The following is a 16,235-nucleotide window of genomic DNA, read 5'->3' on the forward strand; positions in this document are numbered from 1 at the left end:
TCCCTACAAGTTACTTACTAGTATTACAATACACTATATTTCTGTCCCTACAAGTTACTTACTAGTATTACAATACACTATATTTCTGTCCCTACAAGTTACTTACTAGTATTACAATACACTATATTTCTGTCCCTACAAGTTACTTACTAGTATTACAATACACTATATTTCTGTCCCTACAAGTTACTTACTAGTATTACAATACACTATATTTCTGTCCCTACAAGTTACTTACTAGTATTACAATACACTATATTTCTGTCCCTACAAGTTACTTACTAGTATTACAATACACTATATTTCTGTCCCTACAAGTTACTTACTAGTATTACAATACACTATATTTCTGTCCCTACAAGTTACTTACTAGTATTACAATACACTATATTTCTGTCCCTACAAGTTACTTACTAGTATTACAATACACTATATTTCTGTCCCTACAAGTTACTTACTAGTATTATTAATACACTATATTTCTGTCCCTACAAGTTACTTACTAGTATTACAATACACTATATTTCTGTCCCTACAAGTTACTTACTAGTATTACAATACACTATATTTCTGTCCCTACAAGTTACTTACTAGTATTACAATACACTATATTTCTGTCCCTACAAGTTACTTACTAGTATTACAATACACTATATTTCTGTCCCTACAAGTTACTTACTAGTATTACAATACACTATATTTCTGTCCCTACAAGTTACTCACTAGTATTACAATACACTATATTTCTGTCCCTACAAGTTACTTACTAGTATTACAATACACTATATTTCTGTCCCTACAAGTTACTTACTAGTATTACAATACACTATATTTCTGTCCCTACAAGTTACTTACTAGTAGTACAATACACTATATTTCTGTCCCTACAAGTTACTTACTAGTATTACAATACACTATATTTCTGTCCCTACAAGTTACTTACTAGTATTACAATACACTATATTTCTGTCCCTACAAGTTACTTACTACTATTACAATACACTATATTTCTGTCCCTACAAGTTACTTACTAGTATTACAATACACTATATTTCTGTCCCTACAAGTTACTTACTAGTATTACAATACACTATATTTCTGTCCCTACAAGTTACTTACTAGTATTACAATACACTATATTTCTGTCCCTACAAGTTACTTACTAGTATTACAATACACTATATTTCTGTCCCTACAAGTTACTTACTAGTATTACAATACACTATATTTCTGTCCCTACAAGTTACTTACTAGTATTACAATACACTATATTTCTGTCCCTACAAGTTACTTACTAGTATTACAATACACTATATTTCTGTCCCTACAAGTTACTTACTAGTATTACAATACACTATATTTCTGTCCCTACAAGTTACTTACTAGTATTACAATACACTATATTTCTGTCCCTACAAGTTACTTACTAGTATTACAATACACTATATTTCTGTCCCTACAAGTTACTTACTAGTATTACAATACACTATATTTCTGTCCCTACAAGTTACTTACTAGTATTACAATACACTATATTTCTGTCCCTACAAGTTACTTACTAGTATTACAATACACTATATTTCTGTCCCTACAAGTTACTTACTAGTATTACAATACACTATATTTCTGTCCCTACAAGTTACTTACTAGTATTACAATACACTATATTTCTGTCCCTACAAGTTACTTACTAGTATTACAATACACTATATTTCTGTCCCTACAAGTTACTTACTAGTATTACAATACACTATATTTCTGTCCCTACAAGTTACTTACTAGTATTACAATACACTATATTTCTGTCCCTACAAGTTACTTACTAGTATTACAATACACTATATTTCTGTCCCTACAAGTTACTTACTAGTATTACAATACACTATATTTCTGTCCCTACAAGTTACTTACTAGTATTACAATACACTATATTTCTGTCCCTACAAGTTACTTACTAGTATTACAATACACTATATTTCTGTCCCTACAAGTTACTTACTAGTATTACAATACACTATATTTCTGTCCCTACAAGTTACTTACTAGTATTACAATACACTATATTTCTGTCCCTACAAGTTACTTACTAGTATTACAATACACTATATTTCTGTCCCTACAAGTTACTTACTAGTATTACAATACACTATATTTCTGTCCCTACAAGTTACTTACTAGTATTACAATACACTATATTTCTGTCCCTACAAGTTACTTACTAGTATTACAATACACTATATTTCTGTCCCTACAAGTTACTTACTAGTATTACAATACACTATATTTCTGTCCCTACAAGTTACTTACTAGTATTACAATACACTATATTTCTGTCCCTACAAGTTACTTACTACTATTACAATACACTATATTTCTGTCCCTACAAGTTACTTACTAGTATTACAATACACTATATTTCTGTCCCTACAAGTTACTTACTAGTATTACAATACACTATATTTCTGTCCCTACAAGTTACTTACTAGTATTACAATACACTATATTTCTGTCCCTACAAGTTACTTACTAGTATTACAATACACTATATTTCTGTCCCTACAAGTTACTTACTAGTATTACAATACACTATATTTCTGTCCCTACAAGTTACTTACTAGTATTACAATACACTATATTTCTGTCCCTACAAGTTACTTACTAGTATTACAATACACTATATTTCTGTCCCTACAAGTTACTTACTAGTATTACAATACACTATATTTCTGTCCCTACAAGTTACTTCACTACTATTACAATACACTATATTTCTGTCCCTACAAGTTACTTACTAGTAGTTACAATACACTATATTTCTGTCCCTACAAGTTACTTACAACTATTACATTACACTATATTTCTGTCCCTACAAGTTACTTACTACTAGTGCAATACACTATATTTCTGTCCCTACAAGTTACTTACTAGTATTACAATACACTATATTTCTGTCCCTACAAGTTACTTACTAGTATTACAATACACTATATTTCTGTCCCTACAAGTTACTTACTAGTATTACAATACACTATATTTCTGTCCCTACAAGTTACTTACTAGTATTACAATACACTATATTTCTGTCCCTACAAGTTACTTACTAGTACAAGTTATTAGTAATACACTATATTTCTGTCCCTACAAGTTACTTACTAGTATTACAATACACTATATTTCTGTCCCTACAAGTTACTTACTAGTATTACAATACACTATATTTCTGTCCCTACAAGTTACTTACTAGTATTACAATACACTATATTTCTGTCCCTACAAGTTACTTACTAGTATTACAATACACTATATTTCTGTCCCTACAAGTTACTTACTAGTATTACAATACACTATATTTCTGTCCCTACAAGTTACTTACTAGTATTACAATACACTATATTTCTGTCCCTACAAGTTACTTACTAGTATTACAATACACTATATTTCTGTCCCTACAAGTTACTTACTAGTATTACAATACACTATATTTCTGTCCCTACAAGTTACTTACTAGTATTACAATACACTATATTTCTGTCCCTACAAGTTACTTACTAGTATTACAATACACTATATTTCTGTCCCTACAAGTTACTTACTAGTATTACAATACACTATATTTCTGTCCCTACAAGTTACTTACTAGTATTACAATACACTATATTTCTGTCCCTACAAGTTACTTACTAGTATTACAATACACTATATTTCTGTCCCTACAAGTTACTTACTAGTATTACAATACACTATATTTCTGTCCCTACAAGTTACTTACTAGTATTACAATACACTATATTTCCCTGTCCCTACAAGTTACTTTACTAGTATTACAATACACTATATTTCTGTCCCTACAAGTTACTTACTAGTATTACAATACACTATATTTCTGTCCCTACAAGTTACTTACTAGTATTACAATACACTATATTTCTGTCCCTACAAGTTACTCACTACTAGTATTACAATACACTATATTTCTGTCCCTACAAGTTACTTACTAGTAGTACAATACACTATATTTCTGTCCCTACAAGTTACTTTACTAGTATTACAATACACTATATTTCTGTCCCTACAAGTTACTTACTAGTATTACAATACACTATATTTCTGTCCCTACAAGTTACTCACTACTAGTACAATACACTATATTTCTGTCCCTACAAGTCCCTACAAGTTACTCACTACTAGTACAATACACTATATTTCTGTCCCTACAAGTTACTTACTAGTAGTACAATACACTATATTTCTGTCCCTACAAGTTACTTACTAGTATTACAATACACTATATTTCTGTCCCTACAAGTTACTTACTAGTATTACAATACACTATATTTCTGTCCCTACAAGTTACTTACTAGTATTACAATACACTATATTTCTGTCCCTACAAGTTACTTACTACTATTACAATACACTATATTTCTGTCCCTACAAGTTACTCACTACTATTACAATACACTATATTTCTGTCCCTACAAGTTACTTACTACTATTACAATACACTATATTTCTGTCCCTACAAGTTACTTACTACTAGTGCAATACACTATATTTCTGTCCCTACAAGTTACTTACTAGTATTACAATACACTATATTTCTGTCCCTACAAGTTACTTACTAGTATTACAATACACTATATTTCTGTCCCTACAAGTTACTTACTAGTATTACAATACACTATATTTCTGTCCCTACAAGTTACTTACTAGTATTACAATACACTATATTTCTGTCCCTACAAGTTACTTACTAGTATTACAATACACTATATTTCTGTCCCTACAAGTTACTTACTAGTATTACAATACACTATATTTCTGTCCCTACAAGTTACTTACTAGTATTACAATACACTATATTTCTGTCCCTACAAGTTACTTACTAGTATTACAATACACTATATTTCTGTCCCTACAAGTTACTTACTAGTATTACAATACACTATATTTCTGTCCCTACAAGTTACTTACTAGTATTACAATACACTATATTTCTGTCCCTACAAGTTACTTACTAGTATTACAATACACTATATTTCTGTCCCTACAAGTTACTTACTAGTATTACAATACACTATATTTCTGTCCCTACAAGTTACTTACTAGTATTACAATACACTATATTTCTGTCCCTACAAGTTACTTACTAGTATTACAATACACTATATTTCTGTCCCTACAAGTTACTTACTAGTATTACAATACACTATATTTCTGTCCCTACAAGTTACTTACTAGTATTACAATACACTATATTTCTGTCCCTACAAGTTACTTACTAGTATTACAATACACTATATTTCTGTCCCTACAAGTTACTTACTAGTATTACAATACACTATATTTCTGTCCCTACAAGTTACTTACTAGTATTACAATACACTATATTTCTGTCCCTACAAGTTACTTACTAGTATTACAATACACTATATTTCTGTCCCTACAAGTTACTTACTAGTATTACAATACACTATATTTCTGTCCCTACAAGTTACTTACTAGTATTACAATACACTATATTTCTGTCCCTACAAGTTACTTACTAGTATTACAATACACTATATTTCTGTCCCTACAAGTTACTTACTACTATTACAATACACTATATTTCTGTCCCTACAAGTTACTTACTAGTATTACAATACACTATATTTCTGTCCCTACAAGTTACTTACTAGTATTACAATACACTATATTTCTGTCCCTACAAGTTACTTACTAGTATTACAATACACTATATTTCTGTCCCTACAAGTTACTTACTAGTATTACAATACACTATATTTCTGTCCCTACAAGTTACTTACTAGTATTACAATACACTATATTTCTGTCCCTACAAGTTACTTACTAGTATTACAATACACTATATTTCTGTCCCTACAAGTTACTTTACTAGTATTACAATACACTATATTTCTGTCCCTACAAGTTACTTACTAGTAGTACAATACACTAGATATCTGTCCCTACAAGTTACTTACTAGTATTACAATACACTATATTTCTGTCCCTACAAGTTACTTACTACTATTACAATACACTATATTTCTGTCCCTACAAGTTACTTACTAGTATTACAATACACTATATTTCTGTCCCTACAAGTTACTTACTAGTATTATAATACACTATATTTCTGTCCCTACAAGTTACTTACTAGTATTACAATACACTATATTTCTGTCCCGACAAGTTACTTACTAGTAGTACAATACACTATATTTCTGTCCCTACAAGTTACTTACTACTATTACAATACACTATATTTCTGTCCCTACAAGTTACTTACTAGTATTACAATACACTATATTTCTGTCCCTACAAGTTACTTACTAGTATTACAATACACTATATTTCTGTCCCTACAAGTTACTTCAATACTAGTAGTGCACAATAATACACTATATTTCTGTCTCTACAAGTTACTCACTACTAGTGCAATACACTATATTTCTGTCCCTACAAGTTACTTACTAGTATTACAATACACTATATTTCTGTCCCTACAAGTTACTTACTAGTATTACAATACACTATATTTCTGTCCCTACAAGTTACTTACTAGTATTACAATACACTATATTTCTGTCCCTACAAGTTACTTACTAGTATTACAATACACTATATTTCTGTCCCTACAAGTTACTTTACTAGTATTACAATACACTATATTTCTGTCCCTACAAGTTACTTTACTAGTATTACAATACACTATATTTCTGTCCCTACAAGTTACTTACTAGTATTACAATACACTATATTTCTGTCCCTACAAGTTACTTATTTCTGTAGTATTACAATACACTATATTTCTGTCCCTACAAGTTACTTACTACTATTACAATACACTATATTTCTGTCCCTACAAGTTACTTACTAGTATTACAATACACTATATTTCTGTCCCTACAAGTTACTTACTAGTATTACAATACACTATATTTCTGTCCCTACAAGTTACTTACTAGTATTACAATACACTATATTTCTGTCCCTACAAGTTACTTACTAGTATTATTAATACACTATATTTCTGTCCCTACAAGTTACTTACTAGTATTACAATACACTATATTTCTGTCCCTACAAGTTACTTACTAGTATTACAATACACTATATTTCTGTCCCTACAAGTTACTTACTAGTATTACAATACACTATATTTCTGTCCCTACAAGTTACTTACTAGTATTACAATACACTATATTTCTGTCCCTACAAGTTACTTACTAGTATTACAATACACTATATTTCTGTCCCTACAAGTTACTTACTAGTATTACAATACACTATATTTCTGTCCCTACAAGTTACTTACTAGTATTACAATACACTATATTTCTGTCCCTACAAGTTACTTACTAGTATTACAATACACTATATTTCTGTCCCTACAAGTTACTTACTAGTATTACAATACACTATATTTCTGTCCCTACAAGTTACTTACTAGTATTACAATACACTATATTTCTGTCCCTACAAGTTACTTACTAGTATTACAATACACTATATTTCTGTCCCTACAAGTTACTTACTAGTATTACAATACACTATATTTCTGTCCCTACAAGTTACTCACTACTAGTGCAATACACTATATTTCTGTCCCTACAAGTTACTTACTAGTATTACAATACACTATATTTCTGTCCCTACAAGTTACTTACTAGTATTACAATACACTATATTTCTGTCCCTACAAGTTACTTACTAGTATTACAATACACTATATTTCTGTCCCTACAAGTTACTCTACTACTATTACAATACACTATATTTCTGTCCCTACAAGTTACTTACTACTATTACAATACACTATATTTCTGTCCCTACAAGTTACTTACTAGTATTACAATACACTATATTTCTGTCCCTACAAGTTACTTACTAGTATTACAATACACTATATTTCTGTCCCTACAAGTTACTTACTACTAGTGCAATACACTATATTTCTGTCCCTACAAGTTACTTACTAGTATTACAATACACTATATTTCTGTCCCTACAAGTTACTTACTAGTATTACAATACACTATATTTCTGTCCCTACAAGTTACTTACTAGTATTACAATACACTATATTTCTGTCCCTACAAGTTACTTACTAGTATTACAATACACTATATTTCTGTCCCTACAAGTTACTTACTAGTATTACAATACACTATATTTCTGTCCCTACAAGTTACTTACTAGTATTACAATACACTATATTTCTGTCCCTACAAGTTACTTACTAGTATTACAATACACTATATTTCTGTCCCTACAAGTTACTTACTAGTATTACAATACACTATATTTCTGTCCCTACAAGTTACTTTCTAGTATTACAATACACTATATTTCTGTCCCTACAAGTTACTTACTAGTATTACAATACACTATATTTCTGTCCCTACAAGTTACTTACTAGTATTACAATACACTATATTTCTGTCCCTACAAGTTACTTACTAGTATTACAATACACTATATTTCTGTCCCTACAAGTTACTTACTAGTATTACAATACACTATATTTCTGTCCCTACAAGTTACTAGTATTACAATACACTATATTTCTGTCCCTACAAGTTACTTACTACTAGTGCAATACACTAGATATCTGTCCCTACAAGTTACTTACTAGTATTACAATACACTATATTTCTGTCCCTACAAGTTACTTACTAGTATTACAATACACTATATTTCTGTCCCTACAAGTTACTTACTAGTATTACAATACACTATATTTCTGTCCCTACAAGTTACTTACTAGTATTACAATACACTATATTTCTGTCCCTACAAGTTACTTACTAGTATTACAATACACTATATTTCTGTCCCTACAAGTTACTTACTAGTATTACAATACACTATATTTCTGTCCCTACAAGTTACTTACTAGTATTACAATACACTATATTTCTGTCCCTACAAGTTACTTACTAGTATTACAATACACTATATTTCTTGTCCCTACAAGTTACTTACTAGTATTACAATACACTATATTTCTGTCCCTACAAGTTACTTACTAGTATTACAATACACTATATTTCTGTCCCTACAAGTTACTTACTAGTATTACAATACACTATATTTCTGTCCCTACAAGTTACTTACTAGTATTACAATACACTATATTTCTGTCCCTACAAGTTACTACTAGTATTACAATACACTATATTTCTGTCCCTACAAGTTACTTACTAGTATTACAATACACTATATTTCTGTCCCTACAAGTTACTTACTAGTATTACAATACACTATATTTCTGTCCCTACAAGTTACTTACTAGTATTACAATACACTATATTTCTGTCCCTACAAGTTTACTTACTAGTATTACAATACACTATATTTCTGTCCCTACAAGTTACTTACTAGTATTACAATACACTATATTTCTGTCCCTACAAGTTACTAGTTTACTAGTATTACAATACACTATATTTCTGTCCCTACAAGTTACTTACTAGTATTACAATACACTATATTTCTGTCCCCAAGTTACTTACTAGTATTACAATACACTATATTTCTGTCCCTACAAGTTACTTACTAGTATTACAATACACTATATTTCTGTCCCTACAAGTTACTTACTAGTATTACAATACACTATATTTCTGTCCCTACAAGTTACTTACTAGTATTACAATACACTATATTTCTGTCCCTACAAGTTACTTACTAGTATTACAATACACTATATTTCTGTCCCTACAAGTTACTTACTAGTATTACAATACACTATATTTCTGTCCCTACAAGTTACTTACTAGTATTACAATACACTATATTTCTGTCCCTACAAGTTACTTACTAGTATTACAATACACTATATTTCTGTCCCTACAAGTTACTTACTAGTATTACAATACACTATATTTCTGTCCCTACAAGTTACTTACTAGTATTACAATACACTATATTTCTGTCCCTACAAGTTACTTACTAGTATTACAATACACTATATTTCTGTCCCTACAAGTTACTTACTAGTATTACAATACACTATATTTCTGTCCCTACAAGTTACTTACTAGTATTACAATACACTATATTTCTGTCCCTACAAGTTACTTACTAGTATTACAATACACTATATTTCTGTCCCTACAAGTTACTTACTAGTATTACAATACACTATATTTCTGTCCCTACAAGTTACTTACTAGTATTACAATACACTATATTTCTGTCCCTACAAGTTTACTTACTAGTATTACAATACACTATATTTCTGTCCCTACAAGTTACTTACTAGTATTACAATACACTATATTTCTGTCCCTACAAGTTACTTACTAGTATTACAATACACTATATTTCTGTCCCTACAAGTTACTTACTAGTATTACAATACACTATATTTCTGTCCCTACAAGTTACTTACTAGTATTACAATACACTATATTTCTGTCCCTACAAGTTACTTACTAGTATTACAATACACTATATTTCTGTCCCTACAAGTTACTTACTAGTATTACAATACACTATATTTCTGTCCCTACAAGTTACTTACTAGTATTACAATACACTATATTTCTGTCCCTACAAGTTACTTACTAGTATTACAATACACTATATTTCTGTCCCTACAAGTTACTTACTAGTATTACAATACACTATATTTCTGTCCCTACAAGTTACTTTACTAGTATTACAATACACTATATTTCTGTCCCTACAAGTTACTTACTAGTATTACAATACACTATATTTCTGTCCCTACAAGTTACTTACTAGTATTACAATACACTATATTTCTGTCCCTACAAGTTACTTACTAGTATTACAATACACTATATTTCTGTCCCTACAAGTTACTTACTAGTATTACAATACACTATATTTCTGTCCCTACAAGTTACTTACTAGTATTACAATACACTATATTTCTGTCCCTACAAGTTACTTACTGGTATTACAATACACTATATTTCTGTCCCTACAAGTTACTAGTATTACAATACACTATATTTCTGTCCCTACAAGTTACTTACTACTAGTGCAATACACTATATTTCTGTCCCTACAAGTTACTTACTAGTATTACAATACACTATATTTCTGTCCCTACAAGTTACTTACTAGTATTACAATACACTATATTTCTGTCCCTACAAGTTACTTACTAGTATTACAATACACTATATTTCTGTCCCTACAAGTTACTTACTAGTATTACAATACACTATATTTCTGTCCCTACAAGTTACTTACTAGTATTACAATACACTATATTTCTGTCCCTACAAGTTACTTTACTAGTATTACAATACACTATATTTCTGTCCCTACAAGTTACTTACTAGTAGTACAATACACTATATTTCTGTCCCTACAAGTTACTTACTAGTATTACAATACACTATATTTCTGTCCCTACAAGTTACTTACTAGTATTACAATACACTATATTTCTGTCCCTACAAGTTACTTACTAGTATTACAATACACTATATTTCTGTCCCTACAAGTTACTTACTAGTATTACAATACACTATATTTCTGTCCCTACAAGTTACTTACTAGTATTACAATACACTATATTTCTGTCCCTACAAGTTACTTACTAGTATTACAATACACTATATTTCTGTCCCTACAAGTTACTTACTACTATTACAATACACTATATTTCTGTCCCTACAAGTTACTTACTAGTATTACAATACACTATATTTCTGTCCCTACAAGTTACTTACTAGTATTACAATACACTATATTTCTGTCCCTACAAGTTACTTACTAGTATTACAATACACTATATTTCTGTCCCTACAAGTTACTTCACTACTAGTTACAATACACTATATTTCTGTCCCTACAAGTTACTTTTACTAGTATTACAATACACTATATTTCTGTCCCTACAAGTTACTTACTACTAGTAGTGCAATACACTATATTTCTGTCCCTACAAGTTACTCTACTAGTATTACAATACACTATATTTCTGTCCCTACAAGTTACTTACTAGTATTACAATACACTATATTTCTGTCCCTACAAGTTACTTACTAGTATTACAATACACTATATTTCTGTCCCTACAAGTTACTTACTAGTATTACAATACACTATATTTCTGTCCCTACAAGTTACTTACTAGTATTACAATACACTATATTTCTGTCCCTACAAGTTACTTCTTACTAGTATTACAATACACTATATTTCTGTCCCTACAAGTTACTTACTAGTATTACAATACACTATATTTCTGTCCCTACAAGTTACTTACTAGTATTACAATACACTATATTTCTGTCCCTACAAGTTACTTACTAGTATTACAATACACTATATTTCTGTCCCTACAAGTTACTTACTAGTATTACAATACACTATATTTCTGTCCCTACAAGTTACTTACTAGTATTACAATACACTATATTTCTGTCCCTACAAGTTACTTACTAGTATTACAATACACTATATTTCTGTCCCTACAAGTTACTTTACTAGTATTACAATACACTATATTTCTGTCCCTACAAGTTACTTACTAGTATTACAATACACTATATTTCTGTCCCTACAAGTTACTTACTAGTATTACAATACACTATATTTCTGTCCCTACAAGTTACTTACTAGTATTACAATACACTATATTTCTGTCCCTACAAGTTACTTACTAGTATTACAATACACTATATTTCTGTCCCTACAAGTTACTTACTAGTATTACAATACACTATATTTCTGTCCCTACAAGTTACTTACTAGTATTACAATACACTATATTTCTGTCCCTACAAGTTACTTACTAGTATTACAATACACTATATTTCTGTCCCTACAAGTTACTTACTAGTATTACAATACACTATATTTCTGTCCCTACAAGTTACTTACTAGTATTACAATACACTATATTTCTGTCCCTATACAAGTTACTTACTAGTATTACAATACACTATATTTCTGTCCCTACAAGTTACTTACTAGTATTACAATACACTATATTTCTGTCCCTACAAGTTACTTACTACTAGTACAATACACTATATTTCTGTCCCTACAAGTTACTTTACTAGTATTACAATACACTATATTTCTGTCCCCTACAAGTTACTTACTAGTATTACAATACACTATATTTCTGTCCCTACAAGTTACTTACTAGTATTACAATACACTATATTTCTGTCCCTACAAGTTACTTACTAGTATTACAATACACTATATTTCTGTCCCTACAAGTTACTTACTAGTATTACAATACACTATATTTCTGTCCCTACAAGTTACTTACTAGTATTACAATACACTATATTTCTGTCCCTACAAGTTACTTACTAGTATTACAATACACTATATTTCTGTCCCTACAAGTTACTTACTAGTATTACAATACACTATATTTCTGTCCCTACAAGTTACTTACTAGTATTACAATACACTATATTTCTGTCCCTACAAGTTACTTACTAGTATTACAATACACTATATTTCTGTCCCTACAAGTTACTTACTAGTATTACAATACACTATATTTCTGTCCCTACAAGTTACTTACTAGTATTACAATACACTATATTTCTGTCCCTACAAGTTACTTACTAGTATTACAATACACTATATTTCTGTCCCTACAAGTTACTTACTAGTATTACAATACACTATATTTCTGTCCCTACAAGTTACTTACTAGTATTACAATACACTATATTTCTGTCCCTACAAGTTACTTACTAGTATTACAATACACTATATTTCTGTCCCTACAAGTTACTTACTAGTATTACAATACACTATATTTCTGTCCCTACAAGTTACTTACTAGTATTACAATACACTATATTTCTGTCCCTACAAGTTACTTACTAGTATTACAATACACTATATTTCTGTCCCTACAAGTTACTTTACTAGTATTACAATACACTATATTTCTGTCCCTACAAGTTACTTACTGGTATTACAATACACTATATTTCTGTCCCTACAAGTTACTACTACTAGTATTACAATACACTATATTTCTGTCCCTACAAGTTACTTACTACTACTTTACAATACACTATATTTCTGTCCCTACAAGTTACTTACTAGTATTACAATACACTATATTTCTGTCCCTACAAGTTACTTACTAGTATTACAATACACTATATTTCTGTCCCTACAAGTTACTTACTAGTATTACAATACACTATATTTCTGTCCCTACAAGTTACTTACTAGTATTACAATACACTATATTTCTGTCCCTACAAGTTACTTACTACTAGTGCAATACACTATATTTCTGTCCCTACAAGTTACTCACTACTAGTGCAATACACTATATTTCTGTCCCTACAAGTTACTTACTAGTATTACAATACACTATATTTCTGTCCCTACAAGTTACTTACTAGTATTACAATACACTATATTTCTGTCCCTACAAGTTACTTACTAGTATTACAATACACTATATTTCTGTCCCTACAAGTTACTTTACTAGTATTACAATACACTATATTTCTGTCCCTACAAGTTACTTACTAGTATTACAATACACTATATTTCTGTCCCTACAAGTTACTTACTAGTATTACAATACACTATATTTCTGTCCCTACAAGTTACTTACTAGTATTACAATACACTATATTTCTGTCCCTACAAGTTACTTACTAGTATTACAATACACTATATTTCTGTCCCTACAAGTTACTTACTAGTATTACAATACACTATATTTCTGTCCCTACAAGTTACTTACTAGTATTACAATACACTATATTTCTGTCCCTACAAGTTACTTACTAGTATAAGCAATACACTATATTTCTGTCCCGAAAAATTACTTACTAGTATTACAATACACTATATTTCTGTCCCTACAAGTTACTTACTAGTATTACAATACACTATATTTCTGTCCCTACAAGTTACTTACTAGTATTACAATACACTATATTTCTGTCCCTACAAGTTACTTACTAGTATTACAATACACTATATTTCTGTCCCTACAAGTTACTTACTAGTATTACAATACACTATATTTCTGTCCCTACAAGTTACTTACTAGTATTACAATACACTATATTTCTGTCCCTACAAGTTACTTACTAGTATTACAATACACTATATTTCTGTCCCTACAAGTTACTTACTAGTATTACAATACACTATATTTCTGTCCCTACAAGTTACTTACTAGTATTACAATACACTATATTTCTGTCCCTACAAGTTACTTACTAGTATTACAATACACTATATTTCTGTCCCTACAAGTTACTCTACTAATATTATAATACACTATATTTCTGTCCCTACAAGTTACTTACTAGTATTACAATACACTATATTTCTGTCCCTACAAGTTACTTACTAGTATTACAATACACTATATTTCTGTCCCTACAAGTTACTTACTAGTAGTACAATACACTATATTTCTGTCCCTACAAGTTACTTACTAGTATTACAATACACTATATTTCTGTCCCTACAAGTTACTTACTACTAGTATTACAATACACTATATTTCTGTCCCTACAAGTTACTTACTAGTATTACAATACACTATATTTCTGTCCCTACAAGTTACTTACTAGTATTACAATACACTATATTTCTGTCCCGAAAAGTTACTTACTAGTATTTTGTCCCGACATTACAATACACTATATTTCTGTCCCTACAAGTTACTTCACTACTAGTGCAATACACTATATTTCTGTCCCTACAAGTTACTTACTAGTATTACTAATACACTATATTTCTGTCCCTACAAGTTACTTACTAGTATTACAATACACTATATTTCTGTCCCTACAAGTTACTTACTAGTATTACAATACACTATATTTCTGTCCCTACAAGTTACTTACTGGTATTACAATACACTATATTTCTGTCCCTACAAGTTACTTAGTATTAGTGCAATACACTATATTTCTGTCCCTACAAGTTACTTACTACTAGTGCAATACACTATATTTCTGTCCCTACAAGTTACTCACTACTAGTGCAATACACTATATTTCTGTCCCTACAAGTTACTTACTAGTATTACAATACACTATATTTCTGTCCCTACAAGTTACTTACTAGTATTACAATACACTATATTTCTGTCCCTACAAGTTACTTACTAGTATTACAATACACTATATTTTGTCCCTACAAGTTACTTACTAGTATTACAATACACTATATTTCTGTCCCTACAAGTTACTTACTACTAGTGCAATACACTATATTTCTGT

At 29.9% G+C, this 16,235-nt stretch overlaps 1 protein-coding gene across 1 annotated transcript in view; it reads right to left on the reverse strand.

The window, feature by feature from the left end:
• Window positions 1–15,641, reverse strand: part of LOC143237141 (uncharacterized) — a 41,350-nt gene extending 25,709 nt beyond the window's left edge. The window contains exon 1 of the mRNA XM_076476064.1: window positions 15,623–15,641. Within this exon, the coding sequence (XP_076332179.1) occupies window positions 15,623–15,641 (19 nt within the window). The remainder of the gene's footprint in view (window positions 1–15,622) is intronic.
• Between the last annotated feature and the right edge of the window lie 594 nt (window positions 15,642–16,235).

Source organism: Tachypleus tridentatus, chromosome 2, assembly GCF_004210375.1.
Source record: "Tachypleus tridentatus isolate NWPU-2018 chromosome 2, ASM421037v1, whole genome shotgun sequence".
Classification (NCBI taxonomy): Eukaryota; Metazoa; Arthropoda; class Merostomata; order Xiphosura; family Limulidae; genus Tachypleus; species Tachypleus tridentatus.